Below are 24,972 nucleotides of genomic sequence, written 5' to 3' on the forward strand. Positions count from 1 at the left end.
CTTACCTTGACCTCGTTTGACTTCTGCATGTCTCCGTTATAGTTTAAACAGATGGTTAGATACAGTAGTCAGCCAAGACGATCCCCGAACATATAAAGTACTGTATGTAACCCAAAATGGGCACAGATTCAACTCGGCTGTAAATCTTCCTCAGTAACAGAGATTCTGTTCGGTGCTTCACCGCTCTCTCCCCACTGATGACAGCACCAAGCTGGATTATTGACTGTTCAGAGTGGGCACCTGCTCCAGAGACCCAGCTGGAAAGGTAAAGGTGTCCAAATGCTTCAAACAAAGTGCTTGTCTGGACACTGTGATTGCTGAAACAGTAGCCTCTAGGCAGGATCTGAATTTCTCTCTCAAGCTCTTTCTTCATTCACACCATGAATGCCCTCCAGGAGAGACTGAAAGTGTGCAATGTTACCCCCATTTGAACGATAATTGTGTCCCGCCAGTGGGCAACCTCCTGGTCTGAAAAGTGAAGCCTATGCGGAAATGCCTTAAACTTGCATTCTTTCTAATAGCCAGCAGGGGGCGACTCCTCTGGTTGCAAAAAGAAGGCTGATTGTATAGAAGTCTATGAGAAAATGAGCCTACTTCTCACTTGATTTATTACCCCAGTAAACATTGTAAACATGAGTTTATGGTCTCAGTCGCTAGTTTCAAGTCTTCTTCAATACAGCATGATGTTCATTTAGTAAATTATGGTCCCATTTAGAGTCAAATAGACCATAAAGCACGTTATGCTTTAGGGCGTGGCTACCTTGTGATTGATAGGTCGCTACCACGGCATTGTCTGGTCTGGGAGTTGTCCGTGTTTTCCTCTTTGAACTTGAACCCTTTCAGTGTTTTCAGTTCATGAAAGCCAATTATAACTTTTTGGTCATCTAAAAATGTTGTACTTAAATCCACCCTCTCATGTCACTTCTGGTTGCAAAAAAACGAGATGGCGACGGCCAAAATGCTGAACTCGACGCTTCAAAACGGCAGTCTGCAAACCAATGGGTGACGTCATGGTGACTACGTCCACTTCCTATATACAGTCTATGTTCTCGCCCTCTCTGTGACACCAGGCTTTTCATCCTGCCTTCAACTTTGGCCAGTTTGAACAACTCTAAACTTTTACATGGCGCACATTACTAAATACATTTGTTTACTTGAAGATAACAGGATGCATGCAGACAAAAAATTGGGTGGTGCGGAGGTGTGCTCAAAGGGCCCCCAAACCCATTCTCATTCCCAGGGCATCAAATACGACGCTTTGTCAGGGCCGTCGGCGTGTGATACCACTGCACAAGGCACCTTTTAGCGCCAGTATGAGACGCACAGGCTATCCATTAACTAAAATGTAAACCCATCTGCCGCAACAGAAAACGCACAGGGAAAGTGTGCTAGGAGTGTGGTGACGTAGTTCAAAGATCGAAAGAGACGGGCGGAAGGGAGGGGAGGTGGATAGGTCCAACAAACACAAGGCTTTCATCCAGGAGAACGCTGTTTGTGTCCCGTGTGTTAAGTTTCATTTTCACGTTACAATCAGCTGTTCATTCGTGTCCTGTGTTCACAACGTTAAGGTTAATTTTCCCTGTACAAACGTAGTCATTTTAAGCCCAACCATGTTGTTTCCTAAACTTAAAGTGACGCCGTCACAAAGCGGCACTTTGTGACGAGTTGGGATGAGAACGTGTTGGGGGGCCCATGGCTAATTTTTTTGCTCAGGACCCTCATGCAGGTTAATCCGGCCATGGCTAGGACCACAAATGATGCCCCATAAATAAATATCTTTGTGACTTTTTTTCTTTTTATGGTTATTTCTGGATGAGCGGCAGTTAACGACTACTAAACTGTGACATACTGCATGTTTAGTTTATGGGTCTCAAATGAAATACTGGTGTCAAACACACCCTGCAGATTGAAGATGTAAACTGACAGCTGTGGTCTGATTGATCCTCTGCAGGATGTTGCAGCAATGGTGATACATGCAAAGTTACTCAAGGTGATCGAAGAAGACCAATTAACTGATGAAGAGGAGGTGTTAACTGTCAGCTCCCTCCTCCTCCTCCTGTATAGGTGACTGTGCTGCAATATCACCTGCAGCAGCAGCAGCAGCAGCAGCAGCATCAGCAGCTCTGTGTTGCTGCTGCTCTGACTCCAAATGCATTTGCAGGAAAAAAAAACCAACTCACTCAGGTCGTCTCTCTTCATTTCATAGCCTATAACATCGGTTATTTCAGATGTCATCCCTCCCAATCCCCTTTGACAGGCATGCGCCATCTCCATCCCGATTGTTGGGTGAAAAAGTGGGCATGTTCAGGATCTCATATGTGGCTTCACTTTCTCTCTCAACTCCCTCCTTTTCTCTCCGAGTCTCCGAGTCGTCCGGACAGCAGCAGTCCCAACAACTCCCCTCCTCACTCCTCTCTCCTTCATAATATACCTGCAGAGCATCCAGAGCCTGCAGAGCATCCAGAGACGCTTTTCTTTCCCCACAAACAGGACGAGACAGTCGCACTGCAGCAAGCTGAGTGCAGCTGACAGAGAAGACTTTTTACATCCATCCATCCTGCATCATCAGCTGCAATGCTGCTGAGAAGAAACCGGTAGGGGTTAATTTATTTTTGTTTTATTTGTGCCTTTGTGTGTTAATGGTACACAGTTGATGTGGTCTGTAAGTTCTTTTTAAACGTGATGTTAAATGATGGTGCAATTAAAGAAAATGACCCTGTTTACCAGTTTAATTGCTTTACAGTAAGTTGCTGTCCTCAGAGGAGGTCCTGAAATTATGGCCATGCAGTATTTCATTTTCTCTCCAGAAAAATGTCATTTTTGTGCAACTGACGCACTTATAAGTATAACTTTCGTCTTTCTTTTTGGTTTTCTTGCACACCATGAACTGTGTTTTAGAAGAGCATGCAGCTGATTGACATGTTTCTTAAAGTGCTTTTGCCTCCTTATGCTCAGTCATAATCATGACGCTGATTTTGATGCTTTTTCGCACAGGTGAGCATGTAAATGTCCATGAAACAGAATGAAAAAGCTGTGTCAGCATTGACTTACTGTCCTCTGCATTTATAGAGAGCAACTCCTTATTTATTTTTTTATTTAAATGCTATTTTCTCTGGGAGTAATGCAGCTGAAGTAGTTAATTTTCTCTCCAGAAAAATGTCATTTTTGTGGAACTGACGCACCTATAAGTATAACTTTCTTATTTCTTTTTGTTTTTTCTTGCACATTTTGAACCCCCCCACTGTGTTTTAGAAGAGCATGCAGCTGCTTGACATGTTTCTTAAGTGCTTCTTTTGCCTGCTCATGCTCAGTCCCCATGATTATTACATAATAATTATGAGGCTAATGTGATGTTTTTTTCACACAGGTGAGCTTTGAAATGTCCATGAAATGAATATAAAGCTGTGTCAGCATTGACTTACTATGTCCTCTGCATTTATAGAAAGCAACTCCCTTATTTATTTTTTTATTTAAATGCTATTTTCTCTGGGGGTAAAGCAAGGCAAGGCAGCTTTATTTGCTTTATTTCAACAACAGGGCAATTCAAAGTGCTTTACATAAACATTCAGGAACATTGCGACAAAGTGCAAAAGAACAGTAAGACATAATTAAAACAGTTATAAAAACATTAAAGATTAGAAAATAAAAACAGCTGAAATGTTGATGCTGTTTTTCCCTGCGGGAGACACAAGAAGCCAGCTTTTTTTTGTCTTAAGTGCACATTTAGCCTCTTCTGTTCATCGTCTGCACCTCAGGGTCCAGGTAGACTTCATTAATGGATTGGTGGAGATGTAGTAAAAGAGAGACTTTTTAAGGATTCCTCTCTCTCTCTCTCTTTTATTTGATGGTTCAGTGGCTCTCTGGTTTGATGTTAGTCAGCAAAACAAACTAAAAAACACTGACATTGTAATTTCTGATCAACATGTAGCCATTGATCACCTAATCATTTATAATATTCAACCCATCTGTGGCAAAATTCCACATCATTAAAGCTTGAATTTGTTGGTCTAGTGCTGTCACTATAATATCAGGTAATAAAAGCAGATGCTCAGTTAATGTCTCTTGATTATATGATGTAGATGTTGTCATAGCCTCAGACCTAGATAGATAGATAGATAGATAGATAGATAGATAGATAGATAGTAACTTTATTGATCCCGAGGGATATTCAAATGTCCAGCATCACAGTTCCATAGTGCAAAACATGTTAGTAAAAAGGCAGTAAACAAGTTAGTAGTACAAAGTACAAAAAATATATCAGATATAAAAAGACCTGTCTGAAGAGAAGCTTTCACACTATTTTATATCATTTGAAGGTGTGGCACATGTTGCACAGCAGCAAGAGAAAGGAGACCCATACTGCTGCAGGGAGTGTGGATGAAGTTGTTGGAGGAATAATTAAAGCCGGGTTTTAAGCTTCTGAATCGTTGCCCACATCTTCAAATTTTTCAGTCATTACATTTTTCACAATAAATTATAAAGTGAAAACAAAATAGCATTAATTCAGCCTGATCGTCAGGCTAAAAACTAGGTAGGGTAGCACAGTAAAATTGCTGTTTCTTAGGGTTTATGCAGAATAATTCTACAATTGCAATTACATAATTACAAGTCTGTGTTGGAGCTGAAGTTGAAGAAGTTTATACAAGTATATTTTGTGTCCCCAAAAGAGGATCCAGATTATACCTTTTATTTTACTCATACAGGTTATTCGGAGGTTCAAGATCAAACATGTAATATACTGTGGATGTGGAGTTTAAAATTCCCTAATATAAACTGGAGTCAGGCAAATTATTTCCTTATAAATAGTTAGTTAATCATCCTAGAATAAATGCCCTGGTCAACCATGTAAGGTAGCCAATGATTGAACGCTAGTGTCTGAATAGTTGACCTCAAATTAAAGAGTTCTTGATAGGAAAATGCAGTTTAGTAGTTCATTTATTGCCCCCGTTCTGCTCAATTTATGTTTTTTGCGTGGTTTATAATGGGCCTGCCACGCATGGGCGGTGGTCAGTCCACGGATTTGCTGAGTCAGGTCTGAGATCAGGTGTTTGTTTGATCCTCCGACTCGTTCCCGGGCACGATGGGTGGTGAATCGTCTACTGAGTGGGTGGCTTTTCCAAGTTGGTCAGCTTGTTGGGGGAACAGACAGTCGGTTTATTGAAGATGTCTGAAGATTTGGGAGGTGGGACGAGTCCTTTGAGCGAGTGCAACTTGTCGGATGTGTGGAGGTGTTACATTTGATGGTGCGGAGAGTCGGAGGAGTGGTGTTGAGTGTCAGACAAGGGGCGGCTTACTTTGCTCTGAAGTAGACAATGTTCAGTGTAAAACAGCTGTACAACATCTGGAGCTGTGGGTTGTTTCTGAACTGAAGATATAATTCATTGGGGGGGGGTTTCTGGGCCTTTTCTGGTGCTTGGTTACCAGGCGAATGTCATCTGCATAGATGAATTTGGAAGAAATGGTTTGTGGTGTTTCATTCGTACAGAGGTCAGTTAGGCTAGAAGCAAGAACTGATCCTCGTGGGAGTTATTCTGTCCTCTTTATACACTTTTAATCTGTCCAAGGTGAATTCTTAACATCCGTTTGTCGACCAGAGATCTGACCGTTACACACATAGACTTAGATAAACAGGAATAAAAGTAAGAAATGCTGTAATTTGCCAGTTATTTATCAAATTATAATAAAGACAAATATTATTTTATTCAGAGTAGAATAATAAAAATACATGACACTGATTTGGTTGGTGGCAAGGTTGCACAAATGGTGTGTGAAGTGTTCTATGTTGCCTTAGTTTAGCCACTTCTGCAAACCTTTGATTTTAGATTAGAAGATTTCTGCTAAGTATCAACGGTGGATAAAATGGAGGAGAATAACGAGAGTCTGTGAGATGACTGTCACATTTTAAATGTAAGAATGCAAGCATTAAAAAGAGGAAAAAGTCCGTGCCAAAGTTCTATCTAAACTACGACAGCATATTAAGGTCATTGTAGGTAAAAATAAATAAATATTACGGAGCCGGGGGAGGTGGGAAATATTCAGTGAAAAAACTCTGAATTTCTGAGATTAAAGTTGTAAATTTGCAAAAAAAAAACTTGTAAACTTTGCCTCGCTCAGAGGTCATCCTTACCAAAATAACACTACTTTAGCGAAATTCAGACGGTGGCTGGTGTTACCACGGTTTTGCCCTCCACCATTTTTTTATATAGTTTTATCTACAGTATAGTTTTTTCTTGTAAATTTACAACTTTAAAAACTCGCAAATTTGCAAGTTTTTTCTTGTAAATTTGCCACTTGAATCTCAGAAAATATCCAAGATTTTTCTTTTAAATATACAGCTTTAATCTCAGAATTTCTTTTCTTTGAATATTACGCCCCTCCGCAATTATTATTATATATATTTTTTTTAATCTACAATGGCCTCAATACACCATCGTACTAAACTGCCCATCTGTGTATAAATTAACTTTGTTGTTACAGTGCAGATAAGACAAAAGTTATGAATTAGGTGTCTTCTTGAAGAAAGTTGGAGCTTTTGTTTAAGTAATTTACGTTGTATTTAATTCCTATTGTATATTCAGTCTGTTGTCACACACTGTTACACCGTGCATGTAACAAGCGGAATTTGACATGTGTTGCTGGACATTTGTAGGAAAACGAAAGAACGAAAAAGGAGGAATAACTTTTTCGTAAGATATCAAAGGAACCGCTGCAGTTTGAACTCCAACTCAATCGTACCATGTAACCACGGTCTTGAGTCAATAAATCTAAAATGTAAAAAAAAAGTTGGAGATGATGAGAGGAATGAAGCCGCAACACTCATGTGGTGAACAGAAACTTATACTAGAGTGGATTTCTACCTTTGAAACCCAGTGACTGTGCATTTTTGGAGATCCCGACTGTATTTAATCATAGACTCATTAGCCAGTCCCAGCTCAGCACTCCACAGAGCTTACATCAGTCAACCCGATGTCTCGGTATGTTTGACCTGGCTGAACTGAGATCAGGAGATATTTTCCTGCTCGCCGGTGGAGACGGGGTTTGCCTGAGTTGACCTTGATGCAGACAGAGTAGAGTACTGCAGAGGCCACCCGCAAGATATAGTGAGCAAGCTTTAGCTGTCAGTGCAGCACTGATGGGGATCCCAGCCTCTGACTTCATGTTCCTTGTTCACCATTACATTTAAATTTATAGCTGACACTGTTAAAGATTTGCTGTAATGTGGTTTTGACTGATGTCAGTCTTCCTTTGCTTACTTGTATATCTCCGCAGGAGGAGGAGACTGGATTAGTTGTGCTTGTGAATAATGCATCGGCTGCAGTCTCTAGACCTGTAAATGCAGTGGGTGGCATTGATTTTTAGCTTGACTTGTCTTCATTGTTACTCTCATTAAAAAGAGCAGCGCTGCAGAGTGCCTGGTGACGGACGACGCCAAACACTTTGTGATCCAAAAAAGTCACTGAACAATCAGCAGCAACCGGGATTTTCTCCTCTGTCATCAATTTGAATCATGCACACACTCACACACAAGCCCACTCTCACAGCAGCGATACCATTTGAAACAGTGTCTTAATGTGGCCTTTTGTACGAAGCCTGCTCCAGAAACGATTCTTAGTGGTTTCAAACTTCCTTTTCCATCTTTGAAAAGAATCGAGAGGAAAGAAAAGAGAAAAAGCGAGCGAGTGTGCCAGTGCCCCCGTCCTTTAATTTTCCTCCGAGGCCTTTTGTAAGGGAGTCGGCCTGAAGTGAAAGCACAGTGTGCAGCTGTCCTCCTGGCCCACTGCTCGCTTTTTGTGAGACGCTTTCTCGTCAAGAATACTAATAGTGATACCAGCCCTGTGGAGTCCTCCCAGCTGGCTGAGGAAACAGACAACAATTATTCTGCCATCAAAGAGGGTCATTTAATGTGACACAAGTTAGCGAGCTGTGTTGGTGCTGATGTGTTTGATACACAGATGCAGAAAAGCTCATCAATGCTTGTTTAACTTTTAACTTTTGGCTCGCTTATGACTGTGATAATATTTATACATTTGTCATTATTTACTAGAATCTTCACCTTGAGCACATGTATACTATGTGTATGTCTGTATGAGACTTATGCTAGTTATTAAATTTGCATTTTGACAGAAATGAATGGGGCTGACGCACACAGTACCCCTTCTGTGCATAGCTAGGAGCTTTATTTTAGGAGTTTTGTTTCAGCTACAGTCAAACAATCTGGGACTTCTTTAAGAGTTAAAGAGCTTCTCTGTCCTAAAAAAAATGCTTACATAAGTACTACTGCATACTGCTACTACTACATATCAGAAGGAAATATTTTACTTTTATCTCCAGTACATTTTTTTCACAGTTATAGCTACAATTCACTTTACAGATTAAGATTTTATAGACCAAACAAATGACCAGTTTGTAAAATATAAACCGCCTTAAAGTATATAAAGTAGTCATAATTAGCTCCACGTCAACCAACTACAACACTGAAGTACTTCTTTCATGTTAATGCATAAATGATATTGATCCAATAATATAATGCTATAACTCTGACAGTCACTCTGCATAATGAACACTTTTACTTTTGATACTTAAAGTACATTTTGTTGCACTTTTACTAAATTTCAATGCAGGACTTTTACTTAACTTAACTTAAGAAAATTATCTTAATACTTCTTCCACCACTGCCTATAGGGCTGCATTTTAATTATCAATTGAGATGCTTTTTCATAAATTGATTTAAAAATGTCATAAAATAGGGAAAACTATCCCTCACAATTTCCTAATGTCAAGTTAATATGGCTTGTTTTGCAAAGATGTTCAGTTTACAATCATAAACGACCAAGAAAACCTGCAAATATTCACATTTGAAAAGCTGGAACCTGTGAATATTGCTTAAAAAAAGGACCTTGCTGCCAATTGTTTTCTATCTTGAATCGATTACCAGGAAAGTAATTTGGAGTCAAAGCCCTGCTTTTTTAGTGACGAATGAACATTTGCAGCTTCAGGAGGTTGTGTGAGGTCACTGTGAGCGCCATGCCATGCCTGTTGGGTTAATAACAGGGCCAGACTGGTGACGGGGTGCTGGCAGGATGCCGCCGGGCTGAGACGCCGTGTCATTAGCTCCCGGAGGTGATGAATGGCTTGTGGTCGGGAGCTCCCAGTTTCCCTTTGAAAACCAGAGAAGTTGCTCTTTTATACTAGTTTATAGCTTTGAGATATATTTTTCAATATCTTATGGGACTTGTTTTTTAGTATTTTACATTATTGTTCAATATGTACACACACAGCTGCCAGTGTGAGAGGTATCGAATCAACTTTATATTCAGTTTGGAGGCTTTGCTGCATTTTATTGCATTATACTGAGAGGGGTTTTTGATATTATTTCACAAGATGTGACAGTTTATTCTATTTTTAGGGTGCCTTAACATCGGGCCAGAGACAAACAGATGGAAACTAGACTCGTGGTCTATTTTTGGCTCATTTTACAGTTCTTTTTTCTGTTGATCAATGAGCATTGTCCCTGTCAAATATGCTAATAAAATAAATAAAAAATGTTCCACTCCATTTATATCAGTGAGAGTAGACTAAATATAAAACACATGTTAGTATAATTCTAGTGCTATTTGTTATCTTTACCCAGTATGCACATTGCAAGTATAATTATCATTTTTATTTTCCACCAGACTTTAGTTCAGACTGAAATATCTCAACAACTATGGGATGGACTGTCCATACATTCATGGTCCCAAGAGGATATATTTAATGACTTTGATGATCCTCTGACTTTTCATCTAGTGCCATCATAAGTTTTTTGAGTGAAATATCTCAACGCTATTGGATCGATTGTCATGATGTTTTGCTCCCCTGAGTGCTAAACTGATGGTTAGCATGGTAACATAGTATTTAGTATTTATCTCAAAGTGCTACTGTGCCTACGTTCCTCCTCACAGGTCTGCTAGCATGGCTGTAGAAGTTAGGATGTAATATCTACTCCTAAAGGCAGATTTTATGGTGAACTTGTTGCTTTATAAGATATATTGTTCAATCTTCTCCTAAGATAACACTAAGGTCTATATCCCTCCATTTTTATAGGTGCTTTATGCTTTATGGCCCTTTTTACATAAGCCCACATAAAGCTTTTTCTTTCTTTCTTTTTATTCTTAAAGGAACAGTGTGTAAAATTTCAGGGGATCTATTATTGGAAATTTAATATAATATTCATAACTATGTTTTCATTATTGTAAAACCACCTGAAACTAAGAATCATTGGGTTTTTGTTAGCTTAGAATGAGCCCTTCATATCTACATAGGGAGCGGATCCTCTTTACGGAGTCCCCATGTTTCTACAGTAGCCCAGAACGGACAAACCAAACACTGGCTCTAGAGAGAGCCTTTCATGTTTTTACGTTACCCGAAGGCCATCGTAGTTCTCCGACACGCTTGTGAAACTGCGGTAACGTCAGGCGCAGAGTGCAAACCCGTGGTACCGCCAGCCGCCGTCTGACTTCTGTTGCTCCTAAAGTAGTGTTATTATGATAAGGATGGCCACTGAGCGAGGCGAACGACGTTACCACGGTTTTGCACTCGGCGGCTCACGTTACCGCAGTCTTGGAAAGTGAGAAGTGAGGGGAGGGGTACTTGGTTGGTTGCAATCTGCAACCACACCACTAGATACCGCCAAATCCTACACACTGTACCTTTAATTATATAGTGATAAATGGTTAAAAGTCAGAGCATTACAGTGTAACCTTGAGTCTCTCTCCTCACTCAGCTGCATATCAATACATGTGCACAGCTAAAACTATTGTAGGTGGATGCTGTAGCACAACGGTGTGCAGGTTGTGACCTTTAATATTACAGGAGATCAGTTTGGTTTGATTAGTGGAGCTGACTCAACAAAATATGTGACTTCCAGTATCAGAAATCGCTCTGCCTCTTAAAGGTTAAACGTGTGTGAAATTGGAAACTGGGAAGGAGAAATAATCTGTCATTTTTGTGTCCTTTTTTCCCCCCTGAGTTTATGACAGGAAGGCTTCATTAATCTTTATGTTTCATATTTTGTCTAATAATAATAATAATCATCATCTTGTGTTTTCCTCTTTATCTCCATAGACATGTCCAAATACTTCCACTTCTCATTGCAGTCTGCCGCCTCACTCTGGCCTTCCCCACACAAACTCCATCTGCATTTGGTACGTCTGCATTTTCCCATTATTACCTCTTACTTTCAGTATCCATTCAGTTATAAGCAAAGGTGAGTTTAAAAGTAAGATCAGCAAATTTACAAAGCCGCACTGTTCTTCACGCTCTCTGTCAGATGATGCCCGGCAGCTCCAGGTGAACATCCCTCAGTCCGGTCCGGTTTCCGCCCCGCTGGGCAGCTCCATCTCCATCCCCTGCTTGGTGTCTCTGTCCTCTTCCTCCCCCGTTATACCGCGGGTCAAGTGGACCGTGGTGTCCGGCGGGGTGGAGACGCAGATCTTGGTGGCGCGGGGTCAAAGGGTGAAGGTCAATGAGGCGTACCGAGACCGCGCTGCATGGCTCAACTACACTTCCTCCCCTGATGATCTATCACTGTGGTTGGGAGATTTACGCTCCAGTGACTCGGGTCACTATCGCTGCGAGGTGCAGCAGGGCCTGGAGGACGCCAGCGACCTCGTTCAACTCAAGGTCAAAGGTAACAAAATGAAAAACGTGGCTGCTTTGATTGTAATCTTCCTGTTACAAAACATCTGATTAATTTAATTATATTGAGTGTCAAATACAAAAATCAACATTTATTGGTAATATACTGTTGTTCAAGGGGCAATTTGTATAATCTGAATATAAATATGTGCTTATGTGTGTGTGTTAAGGTGTTGTATTCCAATACAGAGACGCTTTGGGCCGCTATGCGTTTTCCTTCCATCAGGCCCGGAGTGCTTGTGAGGCCATCGGGGCACAAATTGCGACTCCTGACCAGCTGCTGGCAGCTTATTATGACGGCTACGAGCAGTGTGATGCAGGCTGGCTGGCAGACCAGTCCGTCAGGTATCTCATCATTTCTGCATCTGCACTTCATTGTTTAATGAAAAATGTTTTAGATGTATTTCTAAAGACTTTATTCACATTTCCCCAAAATTCAACCTGAAATGTGTATCTTCAGGAAAGTATACAGGATCTCCGCTAGAATTTACGACAAGTTTACAAAGTTTATAAGGTTGAATTTTACATGACAAATGTTGTTTCCATTCTTGCAGGTACCCAATCCAAGTGCCCCGTGAAGGTTGTTATGGAGACATGGATGGCCAACCAGGCGTGAGAAACTATGGGACAATGCATCCAGATGATCTATTTGATGTTTACTGTTATGTGGAGGAAACTGAGGGTATGAATAATAATACATATTTCTATAACTAAAGCCCAATCCATACTTGATCTTTTGGGCCAATTCTGATTCAGAGAGCTAAAAAAACTAAAATAATAATATATCGTGTGAGAAATGTAAACATTTTAAATATGTTGTGTTTGTAGGGGAGGTGTATCATGACTCCATCCCGCAGCAGTTGTCATTTAATGAAGCGCGGTCATACTGCAGAGCAGAAGGAGCCGAGCTGGCTACAACAGCAGAGCTTTACTTGGCATGGAGTGAAGGTCTGGACCGCTGCAGCCCTGGCTGGCTGTCTGATGGCAGTGTGCGTTACCCCATCATAGACCCTAGAGAGCGTTGCGGAGGACCTCAGCCAGGCGTCAAAACCGTCTACCGCTTCGGCAACCAAACTGGCTTCCCAGAGCCATCCAGCCTTCATGATGTGTATTGTTTCAAAGGTGAGTATTAAAGTTTGTGTGTGTCAAAAATGCATTGGATACGCATGCAAAAATGGACATTCAGATATATGTAAATGTTAGGTGTTTACAGTGTATATGTATGTTAAATTGTAAGGATGTGGACAAAATATTTGAATTAAAGGTTCAAATAGATTATATATATTACTTGAATCAAATTTGTAATCACTTATCTGTCCTTTACAGGTAGTAGAGATACTCCCACCGACTCTGTGATGGACTTCGTGGCCACAGAGCCTGCGGACAATGGACAAGATGTTGTTATTCTTATGGAAAAAGCTGAAGAGCTGCAACTGAACCAACATGCAGAACAGGTGGAGCTCAAAGCTCAAAGGGTGCTTGAATCTTTTCCCTTTTTCTCTTCCACTGAGCAAAACCTGGTTGACACGCACCCAACAGTTCTATCAGACACAACAGAGTCTCCTCTCAACACCACGCCTACATTGGACGTCCTCCAGGCATTGAATGAAACTTCATCTCCCACAGAAATGAGCTCCCAGCATCCCACAGCACTGCTGAACAGCACTATCAGCACCACAGAAACCTACGATTCCACACAAAACACAACATTACTGCTCAGTGTTTACAATGAGACAGATTCCCCTAACAACTTGAACTTCACCTTTCAGCAGTCTGAGAATGAAAGCACCACAGCGTTTCCCGAATCATCATATGAACCTCTGACACATAACCAGACAGTTCCCGAAACACATCCCGAAGAGGATACACCTGAGACGCCAAAGGATTCTCAAGAAATACAAGAGACCAACCTGCATTTTGACAGATCACAAGCCAATTACAGCGAGACAGACAGCAATCATACTCAAGAGGAGAGTTTCTGGGAGGTGACCTCTATGACCCTTGACCCCGTGGTTGAGATGAAGCTGGAGGAAGCAGCAGGAGAAGATCATATGCAGGTGTTTCTCTCAACTCAGGCCTCAAAAGAAGAAGACACACCAGCACAAAGTACAAAATCTACCATCATGGAGTTAACATCATTGTGGACCAATCTAGATGGGTCTGGAGATATTTCTCAAGGTATGCCGAGCATTTTAAATGTGCGTTTATAAGTCTTACAAAAGAACACATAAATATCTTGGATGAATCATTCATATATTATATATTGGGAAATGCACTTATTCACATTCTTGCCAAGAGTTAGATGAGAAAATTGATATCACTCTTGTGTCTGTACGGTAGAGTGGTATCGGTCTTTTCATCGTCTTGGCAAGGAAGCAAATAAGGGTATTTCCCAAAATGTGAAACTCTTTCCTTGATAGATGTATTTACAACTCTAAAAATGTGTTATTCTCTTTTCTAGAGAGTGACCTTGACATCGAAGTAGTCAGATCCATCCCCACATCAGATTCTTCCACATCTGGCTTCACCACTCGCACCTCACTTTCTGCTTCGGCTAGCAGTGCTACCACTGAGCCTCGGACGTCACTCCCCAATCCTACTCTCTCATCTGGGGCACGCCATTCTGACAAACTGGGCTTGGATATCCTCTCCACAGCACCACAGTTGTGGGAGTCCTCCATTTCTAGACAGGAGGGAAGTACAAGCTTAGAAATTGAAGACACAATCACTCTGGAAAGTGAAGACAAACAAGTGCACCCGACAAAGTCTGAAGACATCCTCGTTTCTGGAGTAGGTTTAACTACCACTGAGTCTCCAGACGTGTCAAACACCTCCCTGCTGCCTACTGATTCCTCCACAGCACGGTATCGAACATCTGGATACAGAGTGTATTTGGATACTACGACCACTGGGTATGAAGAGGCAAGTGGACAGGAAGCTGCTACAGTTATTGGTACCCTGGAAGAAGACGTTAAAGTTACTCCAACCATTGACGAGGATGTTAAAGTTAGCCGAATCATTGAAGAGGAAAATAAAGTTAACCCAACTCTTGAAGAGGGAGTTACAGTGACCCCAACCCTTGAAGAAGAAATTAAAGTTTCCCCAACTCTTGAAGAGAAAGCTCAAGTATCCTTTTCACTTGAAGAAGAAGCTAGTGTTGCCCCAACCCTTGAAGAAGAAGCTAGCGTTGCACCAATCCTTGAAGAAGAAGCTAGCATTGCCCCAACACTTGAAGAAGAAGCTAGTGTTGCCCTAACCTTTGAAGAAGAAGCTAGCGTTGCCCCAGCCCTTGTCCTTGAAGAATCTAGCGTTGCCCCAACCCTTGAAGAAGAATCTAGCATTGCCCCAACCCATGAAGAAGAATCTAGCATTGCCCCAACCCATGAAGAAGAAGCTAGCGTTGCCCCAACCCTTGAAGAAGAATCTAGCATTGCCCCAACCCTTGAAGAAGAATCTAGCGTTGCCCCAACCCTTGAAGAAGAATCTAGCATTGCCCTAACCCTTGAAGAAGAAGCTAGCGTTGCCCCAGCCCTTGAAGAAGAAGCTAATATTACCACAACCCTTGAAGAAAAAGCTAGCGTTGCCCCATACCTTGAGGAAGAAGCTAGTGTTGCCCCAACCTTTGAAGAAGAAGCTAGCGTTGCCCCAGCCCTTGTCCTTGAAGAATCTAGCGTTGCCCCAACCCTTGAAGAAGAATCTAGCATTGCCCCAACCCATGAAGAAGAATCTAGCATTGCCCCAACCCTTGAAGAAGAAGCTAGCGTTGCCCCAGCACTTGAAGAAGTAGCTACCGTTGCCCCATTCCTTGACGAAGAAGCTAATATTACCACAACCCTTGAAGAAGAAGCTAGCATTGCCCCAATCCTTGCTCTTGAAGAAGAAGCTACCATTGCCCCATTCCTTGAAAAAGAAGCTAACCTTGCCCCAGTCCTTGAAAAAGAAGTTGACGTTTTCCCAACTCTTGAAGAAGAATCTAGCGCTGCCCCAACCCTTGAAGAAGAAGCTAACATTTCCCCAACCCTTGAGGAGAACTTTACCGTCTTTCCTTGGGAGTGGGCTCTGCTGACCACCAGAACAGGACCCCAAGAGTCTCTGAACGATCTAGAGTTCAGCAGAACAAACTCCCCCATCACCTCCACAGCGGCTCTAGATTCCTCCTCGAGTACAAAACCAGCTGCTGCTACCACAAAGACGACCACCACCACCATCACGACCGCCACGCACTGGTCCAGACGCACCTGGAGCCCGACCACCTCGGGACCAAATGTTGTCCGCAAGACGGCCGAGCCCCGGAAGGTGACGGCCTTCATACCACCAGTGGATCAAGGTCTGGTGGATGTTGAGTTTAGTCTCACCCAGCCGCCCACCCTGCTTATCTTGCCCAATGAGAGGGCAGCTGTAGGCGGTACAGGGAAAGTTTCAGGTAATGTTAAAGCCACTCTCATCAGCCTAACCGTCCTCCTCTTGCTACTCGACGCAATGATGCACTAAAATCCCCCGATCTGTCCCCAACTTGGCTTTGCTCCATTTTCTGTAAAACACCTCCCCTCCTTTTTCAAACGACTTCCCACGTTTGTTTCACTTGTTGTCTCAAAAAAGCCCACTCACCCTTCTGACTCCTCCCGCTTCACCCTAAAACGTTCCTCACTTCCCCCTTTGTGACCCCCCACCTCCCCTCCAAGATACTCACACTGGAACAGCTCCCATTTGACATTTGTCAACAGCCCAGTCTTGCTGTGCATGATGTTTTCCTCCTCATCCAAAGATTGACTTCTGTGAAGTACTGTAATATACTGGTATGTTTATGAATGAGTGTCTCAGTGCTTCTTCTACAATGATTTTCTGCAAGAGTGATGGGGATAGCGTTGGTAAACCTTTTCTCAATATCTTCATCAGTGGATTTTATTTCTAAATAATACATCTCTGCACCAAACCAAGTGCAAATTATTCTCTCCACCATCACATTCTTCAGTTTCTTTTGCAGTAATCTGGAAGTAACTTGATAAAGGGACTTTTCTCTGGAATGTAACAGCTATTATGTTGAATGCAACAGCAATAGTGATTTTATTTGTTTTATTTAAGTTATGTATTTAATCCATAACTTCACATCAAGTGTTAAAACTCAGATTTTTTAGACTTCTCTTGCTATTTTAGACAGTCTAGTACCAAAAGCACAGAGTGTTATTATGTTTATAAGCACAAATATTGTTCAGTGTTCATTTGTTATAAGTGGTAGCATTTAGCAATATGTTTTTTAAATCTCCTTTATGGGTCATTAATGTTTCATACTGAAGTCATTCTATTGTTTAATCATGATCTTCCAAGATTTGTACAGTATTGTTTTTAGTTGTAAGAATGATAAAAATCAACTAATCTATGTTTGCTCGACTCACCCTAAGTTGATAAATCTGTTATTTTGTTTTCCTTCAGTCTCAAATGTTTTACTTTACTGTAAAATTGTTTGTTCCTACTACTAAAAATGGCAGCTGCAGAGTGGTGCGTAGTATGGAAGCCAATGTCTGCCAAGAAAATCTAAAAAAAAAAAAAAAAACATGAAAATTTAGACATGATGAAATCTCAAGGTAAGTCAATTTTTTTTTGACTTAATGATTCAAAATTACGACTCACTTTCTCATAATTTTGACTAAGTGTCTCATCATTTTGATTTATCATGAGTATTTTTTATTTTATTTTGCACAAATTGTCATCTTTTTTTTTTTTTTTTTCAGCAGAAATTGGCTTCCGTAGAATTTGGCATGACAACAAGACGTGGCAATATTATTTATATGGCACATCTCATTGCAGGAAAACTCAATGTGCTTTACATTAAAGTGCATACAGCAACTTAAAATGATGCACAAACAAACAAGAGTGGTTCTGCATGCGGCTCCATCCATCTTTACAGATGCTTTCAGAGTTCTGCATCACAAAACAGATTTTCTTTTCACCGGCAACTTTCTTATCAAGTCCATGACATGTTCCAGTCAGTCATATTTGTGGTGATAGTTGTGCAACAGTTTTACTCAGCACATTTGCATTGACATTTAGGACATGGTATCTAGAAATATGAGAGTTATGTCTATTAACAAATAGAGGACAGAAGAGGTAATATTTTTTAAAAAGATGGTTAAAAATGGAAGTACGGGATATAGAGTAGCAGCTGATACAACAAGTTTAGGTAATTTGTAATGTATTCTCATTTAATGGAGACAAACTATTTTATTGTATTCTACATGGTGGTGATGCTGTATTTCATATTGATCCATATTTGCTGCATAATCTCACATTTAAACCTTCTTTTTTACACTCAGCATGCTACCAGTCATGCAAAAAAAAAAACATCCACGTAAATATTCTTTTATTGAGACAAGCTTTCCGACAGAGACCTTTATTTTAAGCGTCAGAAAGCTTGCATCAGTAAATGAATATTGCACAGATGCAGCATGCAGATGCTTTTGCTATTTGTTCCACTTTTAATCTCAGCCTCCATTAAGCCTTAATTTGGTGGGCAGTGCTGATTTTATATATAGGACTATTCATGGTGATAAAAGACTGGAGACTCTGCAGTTAAAGACAGTGGGAAAGCCACCACTCATTCAGTAATTGAAATGACTAACCTCACATAATCACCAGCAGGAATTTATTGTCTCGTGCTGTTCGATGAAAACGACACAAACACATGGAAAGCATTCAGACTTTTCCCAGAAACGGCTGAGAATTGAACTAAGGTCCTTGGTGCTGTGCAAACGAGAAAACATAAAAAATCAAAGTAGAGATGCCGACATGGGTCACAGCACAAGGTTTAAATTTGTTTATACTTAACCCCGTTGTGTATTTTTTTTTTAGCAGTTTTTCTTTGAGCACACATGATTCTCATTTGACTTTTGTAAAACAGTTATTACTTTCCACTCACACACACAGTGACCTAAAGAGAAGTATGTGAGTGTTTAGTATAATGAGAGACACCACAGAGCTCTTGTTTATGGGGTGTAAAAGGAAGCAAATGAACCAGATCCACTTGTAAAATGTTTAATTTCAGTTTGGACACACATGCCTCCATTTTGCCTTCTTTTACAAATTTAGAGAATTAAACTGAAACTCCAAACCCTCTTTTTATACTTTTTCCAAACTACTAGGCTTTTTTTGGTAACAATAACCTTTTGACAGGGACAATTTACCCGTAGCCAAGAGATATTTCCATTTACCAGTGTAACATCCAATTTTCCAAATAGGTCAACGCCAAAACTTCAATCTAGCATACGAATGTACAAGTTTTATGGGTTTATTTCATCATGTGAAGTGACTAACTGGCAGATTTCTGTTATATTTTCCCCAAAATGACTTCATGAACTCAACTACCTAATTTGCAATTAAGGGTTTTTATTCAACATAGTTTAGAAATTGTGAATAACGGTCCTGTGCAAGCATTTTTTAAAGCATGGAAGAGGAGATCCAAGTGTGAAACAAATGCACAAAGGTTATTTGAGTGACGGAGTAGCCTACTGAATGTGAATCACAGAGAATTTATGACAGGAAAACCAGTGTCTTTATCACTACTTGTATGTCCCATAACATGTTTGACATAGCCTACTCTGATATCTAATGATCAAAACAGAGAGCATGCTTTGGTAGAGAGTAGCTATCAAAACAGGTCACAACAAGGTCTGTTAGCTATCATATCTAAATGTGTCTTTGCATTTGGATTTGGAGTTTTTTTAAGTGTAATGTTAGCATATTAAACCCAACAAACGATAGTCAGTGTAATGTACTGGGACGAATGCAGCTCCAAACTTCTGCAAATCAAACTCAAACTTTGTGGATAGAGTTTAGAGACCCTGGTTATAAGGGAAACGTGGTGTGGTTTTAGGTGACCTGCCCCTTTAAGCCTTTTTTATTACCCAGTCACACAGTGTAAACACTTTACACAAGTACCATTTGAAAGGTTATTATTAATGAAGAGTGTAAGAAGAAGAAGAAGACAGAAAAAAAGGTCTCAGATGTCAGAGACCCACCAAAGAAGACAGAAGACATGAGGAGTTTGACCTCATATGACACTAAGAAGTTTGTTCTCTGCTGCCATCTGTTGGCTCCTGGTGCATCAGCAATGTCATTTTAGTGGCAATATTATTATTATATTTGCACATATTCCTCTGTAAATGTGTATAATTCACTGGTATACATGCACGGTTGGAATAAGTGCATCCTCGAACTTTAATCTTTATCTCTCGAATTTTTTGATGCAGCAAATCCACTTTTATCCCGACATTTATACTTGAATTACAATAATAGATGATAGAATACTTGAATAAAGAGATATACAGAGTGTGGGCTGTGCTCTCATGTAGTCTCAGCAGCAGAATAACCTGATGTGGCCCTCTGTTTTGTTTCAGATGCCTGTGTGAAAGACCCCTGTCTCAATGGAGGCACCTGTACTGACCGAGACGGGCAGATTCAATGTCTCTGTCTGCCAACATACGGAGGAGACCTCTGTCAGACCGGTGAGCTTTCTGCCTTTTTGCAGTGGAAATTGCTTTTATTCATGTCGGTCAACAAAGTTGTGAATCTGTTTCATTGAAAACAAGGTAAATATAAGGGGACTTCACACACTGCAGCATAAAACTGTTTTCAAAGACTCTCGGTTGTCCTGTCTCCTCCTCTGGGATGTTTTCAGACCTGGAGCGATGTGAAACAGGTTGGGATAAGTTCCACGGTTTCTGCTATCGACACTTCAGCCAGCGTCTGAGCTGGGAGGTCGCCGAGCAGCACTGTCGCACGCAGGGAGCTCATCTGGTGTCCATCATAACCCCTGAGGAACAGAGTTACATCAACGGTAGGTTCAACAAGATGGTTTGTCCCATATGAGTGATTTATTTGACTTGTTGTGTCCTGAGGACTGAATTAATATAATTGCCTCATTGCCCTCACCAGACAACTACAAAGAATACCAGTGGACCGGTTTGAATGATAAGACCATTGAGGATGATTTCCGCTGGTCTGATGGCAACCCACTGGTGAGGATATTAGAAACTGAGTGACTGAGCTCATACAAAACAAATCCACACAGTTTTCATTCCCTGATATCCCTGATTTTACCCCTCAAGATCAGTTTACTAGTTATGAGGAGTAGCCCACTAGTCAGCCTTGAAAACAGTTGCATGACTTCTTCTGAGGCTCTAGAGGAGTTTTGTCAAGTGTCTTTTGTTATTCCCCCAAAATTGAAAAACAGTCAAACATTTCTGTGAAAATGCTTGTTCACTTTCTTGCTGAGAATAAGATGAGAAGATCGATATCACTCTCATGTCTGAGAGTGATATCGATCTTCTCATCTAACTCTCGGCAAGAAAGTGAAATGATGTTCTCCTTTGAATTTTATACTATATATATTAGAATTTTCCTTTTTTCCATTATAAGTATTTGTGTGGATCGTGCAATTTTGATCACTCACTTTGATACCAGCATTTGTAGTTTTTATAAGCTTTGGGAGAACCTGAAGCCAGGCCAAGTGATGATTTAATGCCTTTTTTTTAATCTTATGTCACATTTTAGGCTACAGTTATGAATTAATTCCAAAGTTGTGCTACTTTTATATGATACAACCTCATAAAAAAATAGGGAAATAAGTGGAAAGAACAATATTATTAATATGGATGCAGTTTACTTCTCCATGTTCTGGTTAAAAACAAATTCACCCATGTCTCTTCTCTCCATGCATACAGCTCTACGAGAACTGGTACAGAGGGCAGCCAGACAGCTATTTCCTGTCTGGTGAAGACTGTGTAGTGATGGTGTGGCACGATGATGGACGCTGGAGTGACGTACCCTGCAACTATCACCTTGCATACACCTGCAAGAAAGGCACCTGTGAGTAAATTAGACATATAGAGCTCCTCATTTAATGATTTCAACTCCCTCATGTGGTTGCATTTGGCTGTTACACCATCATACATCAGTCCCAATGAAGACCTAACTCAACTCTTCCAACAGCCTCATGTGGTCCACCACCCAAGGTCAGAAACTCATCCATCTTTGGAAAGGCTCGACAGAGATATGAGACCAACGCAGTTGTGCGTTATCACTGCACCAAGGGTTTCCAGCAGAGACTAAATCCCCTGATCAGGTGTCTGTCTGGAGGCAGGTGGGAGAAGCCCCAGGTCCTGTGCATCCCTGGTAAGATAAGAGATTATCATAACCCTTAAGATCACCTTCATGACTTTGAGTCTGTCTCAGCTGTCATTTAAACATTTTCCCATTCAAAGGATCAGGTGATATTCTAGACTTTTTTTCTAATATGTCAAAAAATCCTATGAAAAGTCCAAAACTAACAATGACTGTATATTTTGACATTATTATCTGTGTATCCAAAGTCTTTTGTATCTTATTCCTCTGTGCCATAAAGCTCCACTTTTGTCCAAAAACTATAAAAAAGTACATCAGCGAGTTACACCTTTACACTGAGTAACATTGTATTTCATTACCATGCACATGAGCACTGAAGTTCACTTTGACTCAATCCCACACACACACCGTCCTGCTGCTGTTAATACGCAGTCAAACATTTGCATCTTTATTTACTGGAAAAATTTCACAACCCACCTACAGACCGGACCAATATATGTTTCAATACTTATATTAATAATAATAATAAAGCCAGAATAATGATGTGCAATAAATAATTCGTATCATTTATGCCATCCTTCATTTCACTGAACATATTGAGTATGTGACAAATAAAATCTCTGAATCTTGAATGGCGTATTAATCTGCCGATAAAACTAGTCCCTAACAAATGAACTACTGTATTTACTGCTGTTTGAGTAACATTTGCTAAAAACCACAGTGCCCAGCTGTATTAAGAAATAGCATTTTTCGTTAAAGAGGACCTATTATGCTCATTTTCAGGTGCATGCCTGTGTATTTTGGGTTTACTAGACCCCCCAACCGAACCAAACTCTAGGTATTATGCAAATGTGTTACTTGGTGACATCACCACGTTACGGAATTAAAGGCGGGACTTCAATCAAGCGTTTCAGGAAGTTTAGGAGCAGTGTTTCTGTGGGGGAAAGTAACTCCCTTTGGCGTGGACTGTGGGCTTTGTAACTCTGCAGACATTTTACATGCACAAAAAAACTATATAATACACTAAAGGAAAGGGAAAAGGCATGATAGGTCCTCTTTAAATTAAAGTGTATATTTGTGTCCCATTTCTAAAGATTTAGAAAAGCATGGGGGATGAGTGCCACAGACAGGGGAGTCTGAAAGTGTTGAGAGACAGACTAACATGGTTTTGGTTTTGGTCTTTTCATGGGGTTTTGTTGACAAAAAGAAAAATGGAGAATAACTGTTGAACATTTCTTTTGAATTACTTTTCAGAGGCCGGAGGTCCAACCCAACGCCCTGAAGTGACATCACAAGACGAGTTTGAAGCCACTAAAGACACACCGCAGTTCTGGGACATCAAGTTTTAAAAGTCAGCCATGCTTTCCTTCCTTGTCTTCCTCTCTTAAATTCTGCTGTTGTAACATGACAAGGTGCCAAGAATCAAATGCTTTTACCAATGAACGCTCAAACAAAATGAAAAAAAATGAACCACAAAGACACAAACTGAAGCTTCCTCTCAGCCAAGAAGCCTGAGTGCACAGACAGGCTTTGTTTTCTATTAATGGAGTTACACATTCCTACTTTTTGATGTCCTTTAGAATATTTTTTACCGTGTTTTGGTTTAATGTAGTGATAGCAGAGCAAAAAAGATGTTAAAGTAGAAGGAAGAAATACAGTAAATGTGTGAACTCAGCTCCAAATCTACATTACAGTAAGAATGGTTCTCGTTGTGGTTTTTGTTATGTCCGGAACCTTTTTATAAAATGGTGCTAATGTCTTTAAAACCAGAGATTTTTGTTTCCCCTGCTTTCTCAAAGAATCTAACGACTCCAAAGCACAAAGTCAATCTTAACAAATAGTCAATAAGTACTGTACATATATTCGTTTTCACACCTGTGATCACTGCTGTCCGCTTTCTTCTGAGAGAAACTTCTGATCTTCCAGCAGACGCAGTTTTGTTCGTCAGCTTTATGTTGTAATAAAGTTTTGTAGAACAGAACAAAGAATAAATCGTTCTCTTATTTTACCCTTAGCACTGTGTGTGGGCTTCATTTCATGTTCAATCCAGAACTCAGACTGACAACACAGCAGGAACACCCTTTGGATTTCTATTTTCTTTTACTGATGGAAGGAAACGTCTATAGTATTTTGGTCTACGTGTTAACAGAAAAGCAGTAGAAATATCACTTATGGATTATGTGGCCTCAGTACTTTTGGTCACCGAGCAGCACTGAAGTGGATTTGTGATTATAATATACACTAAACCAGTGGTGGAATGTAACTAAGTACATTTAGTCAAGTACTGTAGGCCAACTTAAGTACAATTTTGAGGTACTTAACTTGAGTATTTCTATTTTGCTACTTTACACTTCTACTCCACTATACATTTCAGATGGAAATAATATTGTACTTTGTACTCCATTACATTTATCTGACAGCAGATAAAGATTTTGGACATCAAACATATGATCAGTTTCTAAAATATGCATTGTTATAGATGAAACTACCCAACATACACAGTTTTTCAAATTAGCTCTGACAACATTCAAATGCTGTACATGAATCAGGCATAAACTTCCAATAGCCTAATACATATATAATAAATCTAACACTTTGAATGGGGCCATTTTGCATAATGAGTACTTATACTTTTGATACATCAAGTATAGTTCGCTGCTAATTATTATCTGTTTTTTTACTTCAGTAAAGTTTTGATTGCGTGACTTTTACTTGTAACAGATTTTTTTTTCTTCATTGTGGTATTGCTACTTTTACTTATCTGAGTATACTTCTTTCACCTCTACTTGTTGGTCAATAATTTATTAATGCTTTTGAGATCACAATAATCTATTTGTATAAACTACTTTAGTGAAAAGTCCTGTTGTAGCCTATTAGGCCTATGGCAAGACTACTGCTTACCCTATTCAAAAGCAACAAAAAAAGCCAATAAATTATTAAGCAAATCTTTATTACATGGCACTCATTATACACACACTATATATATAGTATATATATACATATATATACAATATATATACATAATATATTAATATATATATAATATTAATATATATATGTATATATATATATACATATATATATAGTGTATATATAGTGTGTAAGATTTCTTACTGCATTATCAATTTATAGGCTACAACGACAACAGCAGGTGACCAACGTGATTGCGCGCACACACGC

At 40.1% G+C, this 24,972-nt stretch overlaps 1 protein-coding gene across 1 annotated transcript; it reads left to right on the forward strand.

Annotated features, from left to right (window-relative positions):
* Window positions 1-1,962: 1,962 nt before the first annotated feature.
* On the forward strand, window positions 1,963-23,806 carry LOC119503643 (brevican core protein-like). The gene is made up of 14 exons (XM_037795514.1): window positions 1,963-2,594; window positions 11,104-11,183; window positions 11,309-11,668; window positions 11,847-12,021; window positions 12,231-12,358; window positions 12,505-12,798; window positions 13,003-13,854; window positions 14,138-16,099; window positions 20,067-20,174; window positions 20,348-20,506; window positions 20,605-20,687; window positions 21,393-21,537; window positions 21,661-21,843; window positions 23,047-23,806. The coding sequence occupies exons 1-14, from the start codon at window positions 2,575-2,577 to the stop codon at window positions 23,139-23,141; spliced, it is 4,644 nt and encodes a 1,547-aa protein (XP_037651442.1). The 5' UTR covers window positions 1,963-2,574; the 3' UTR covers window positions 23,142-23,806.
* The last annotated feature ends 1,166 nt before the right edge of the window (window positions 23,807-24,972 follow it).

Source organism: Sebastes umbrosus, chromosome 15 (genome assembly GCF_015220745.1).
Source record: "Sebastes umbrosus isolate fSebUmb1 chromosome 15, fSebUmb1.pri, whole genome shotgun sequence".
NCBI lineage: Eukaryota > Metazoa > Chordata > Actinopteri > Perciformes > Sebastidae > Sebastes > Sebastes umbrosus.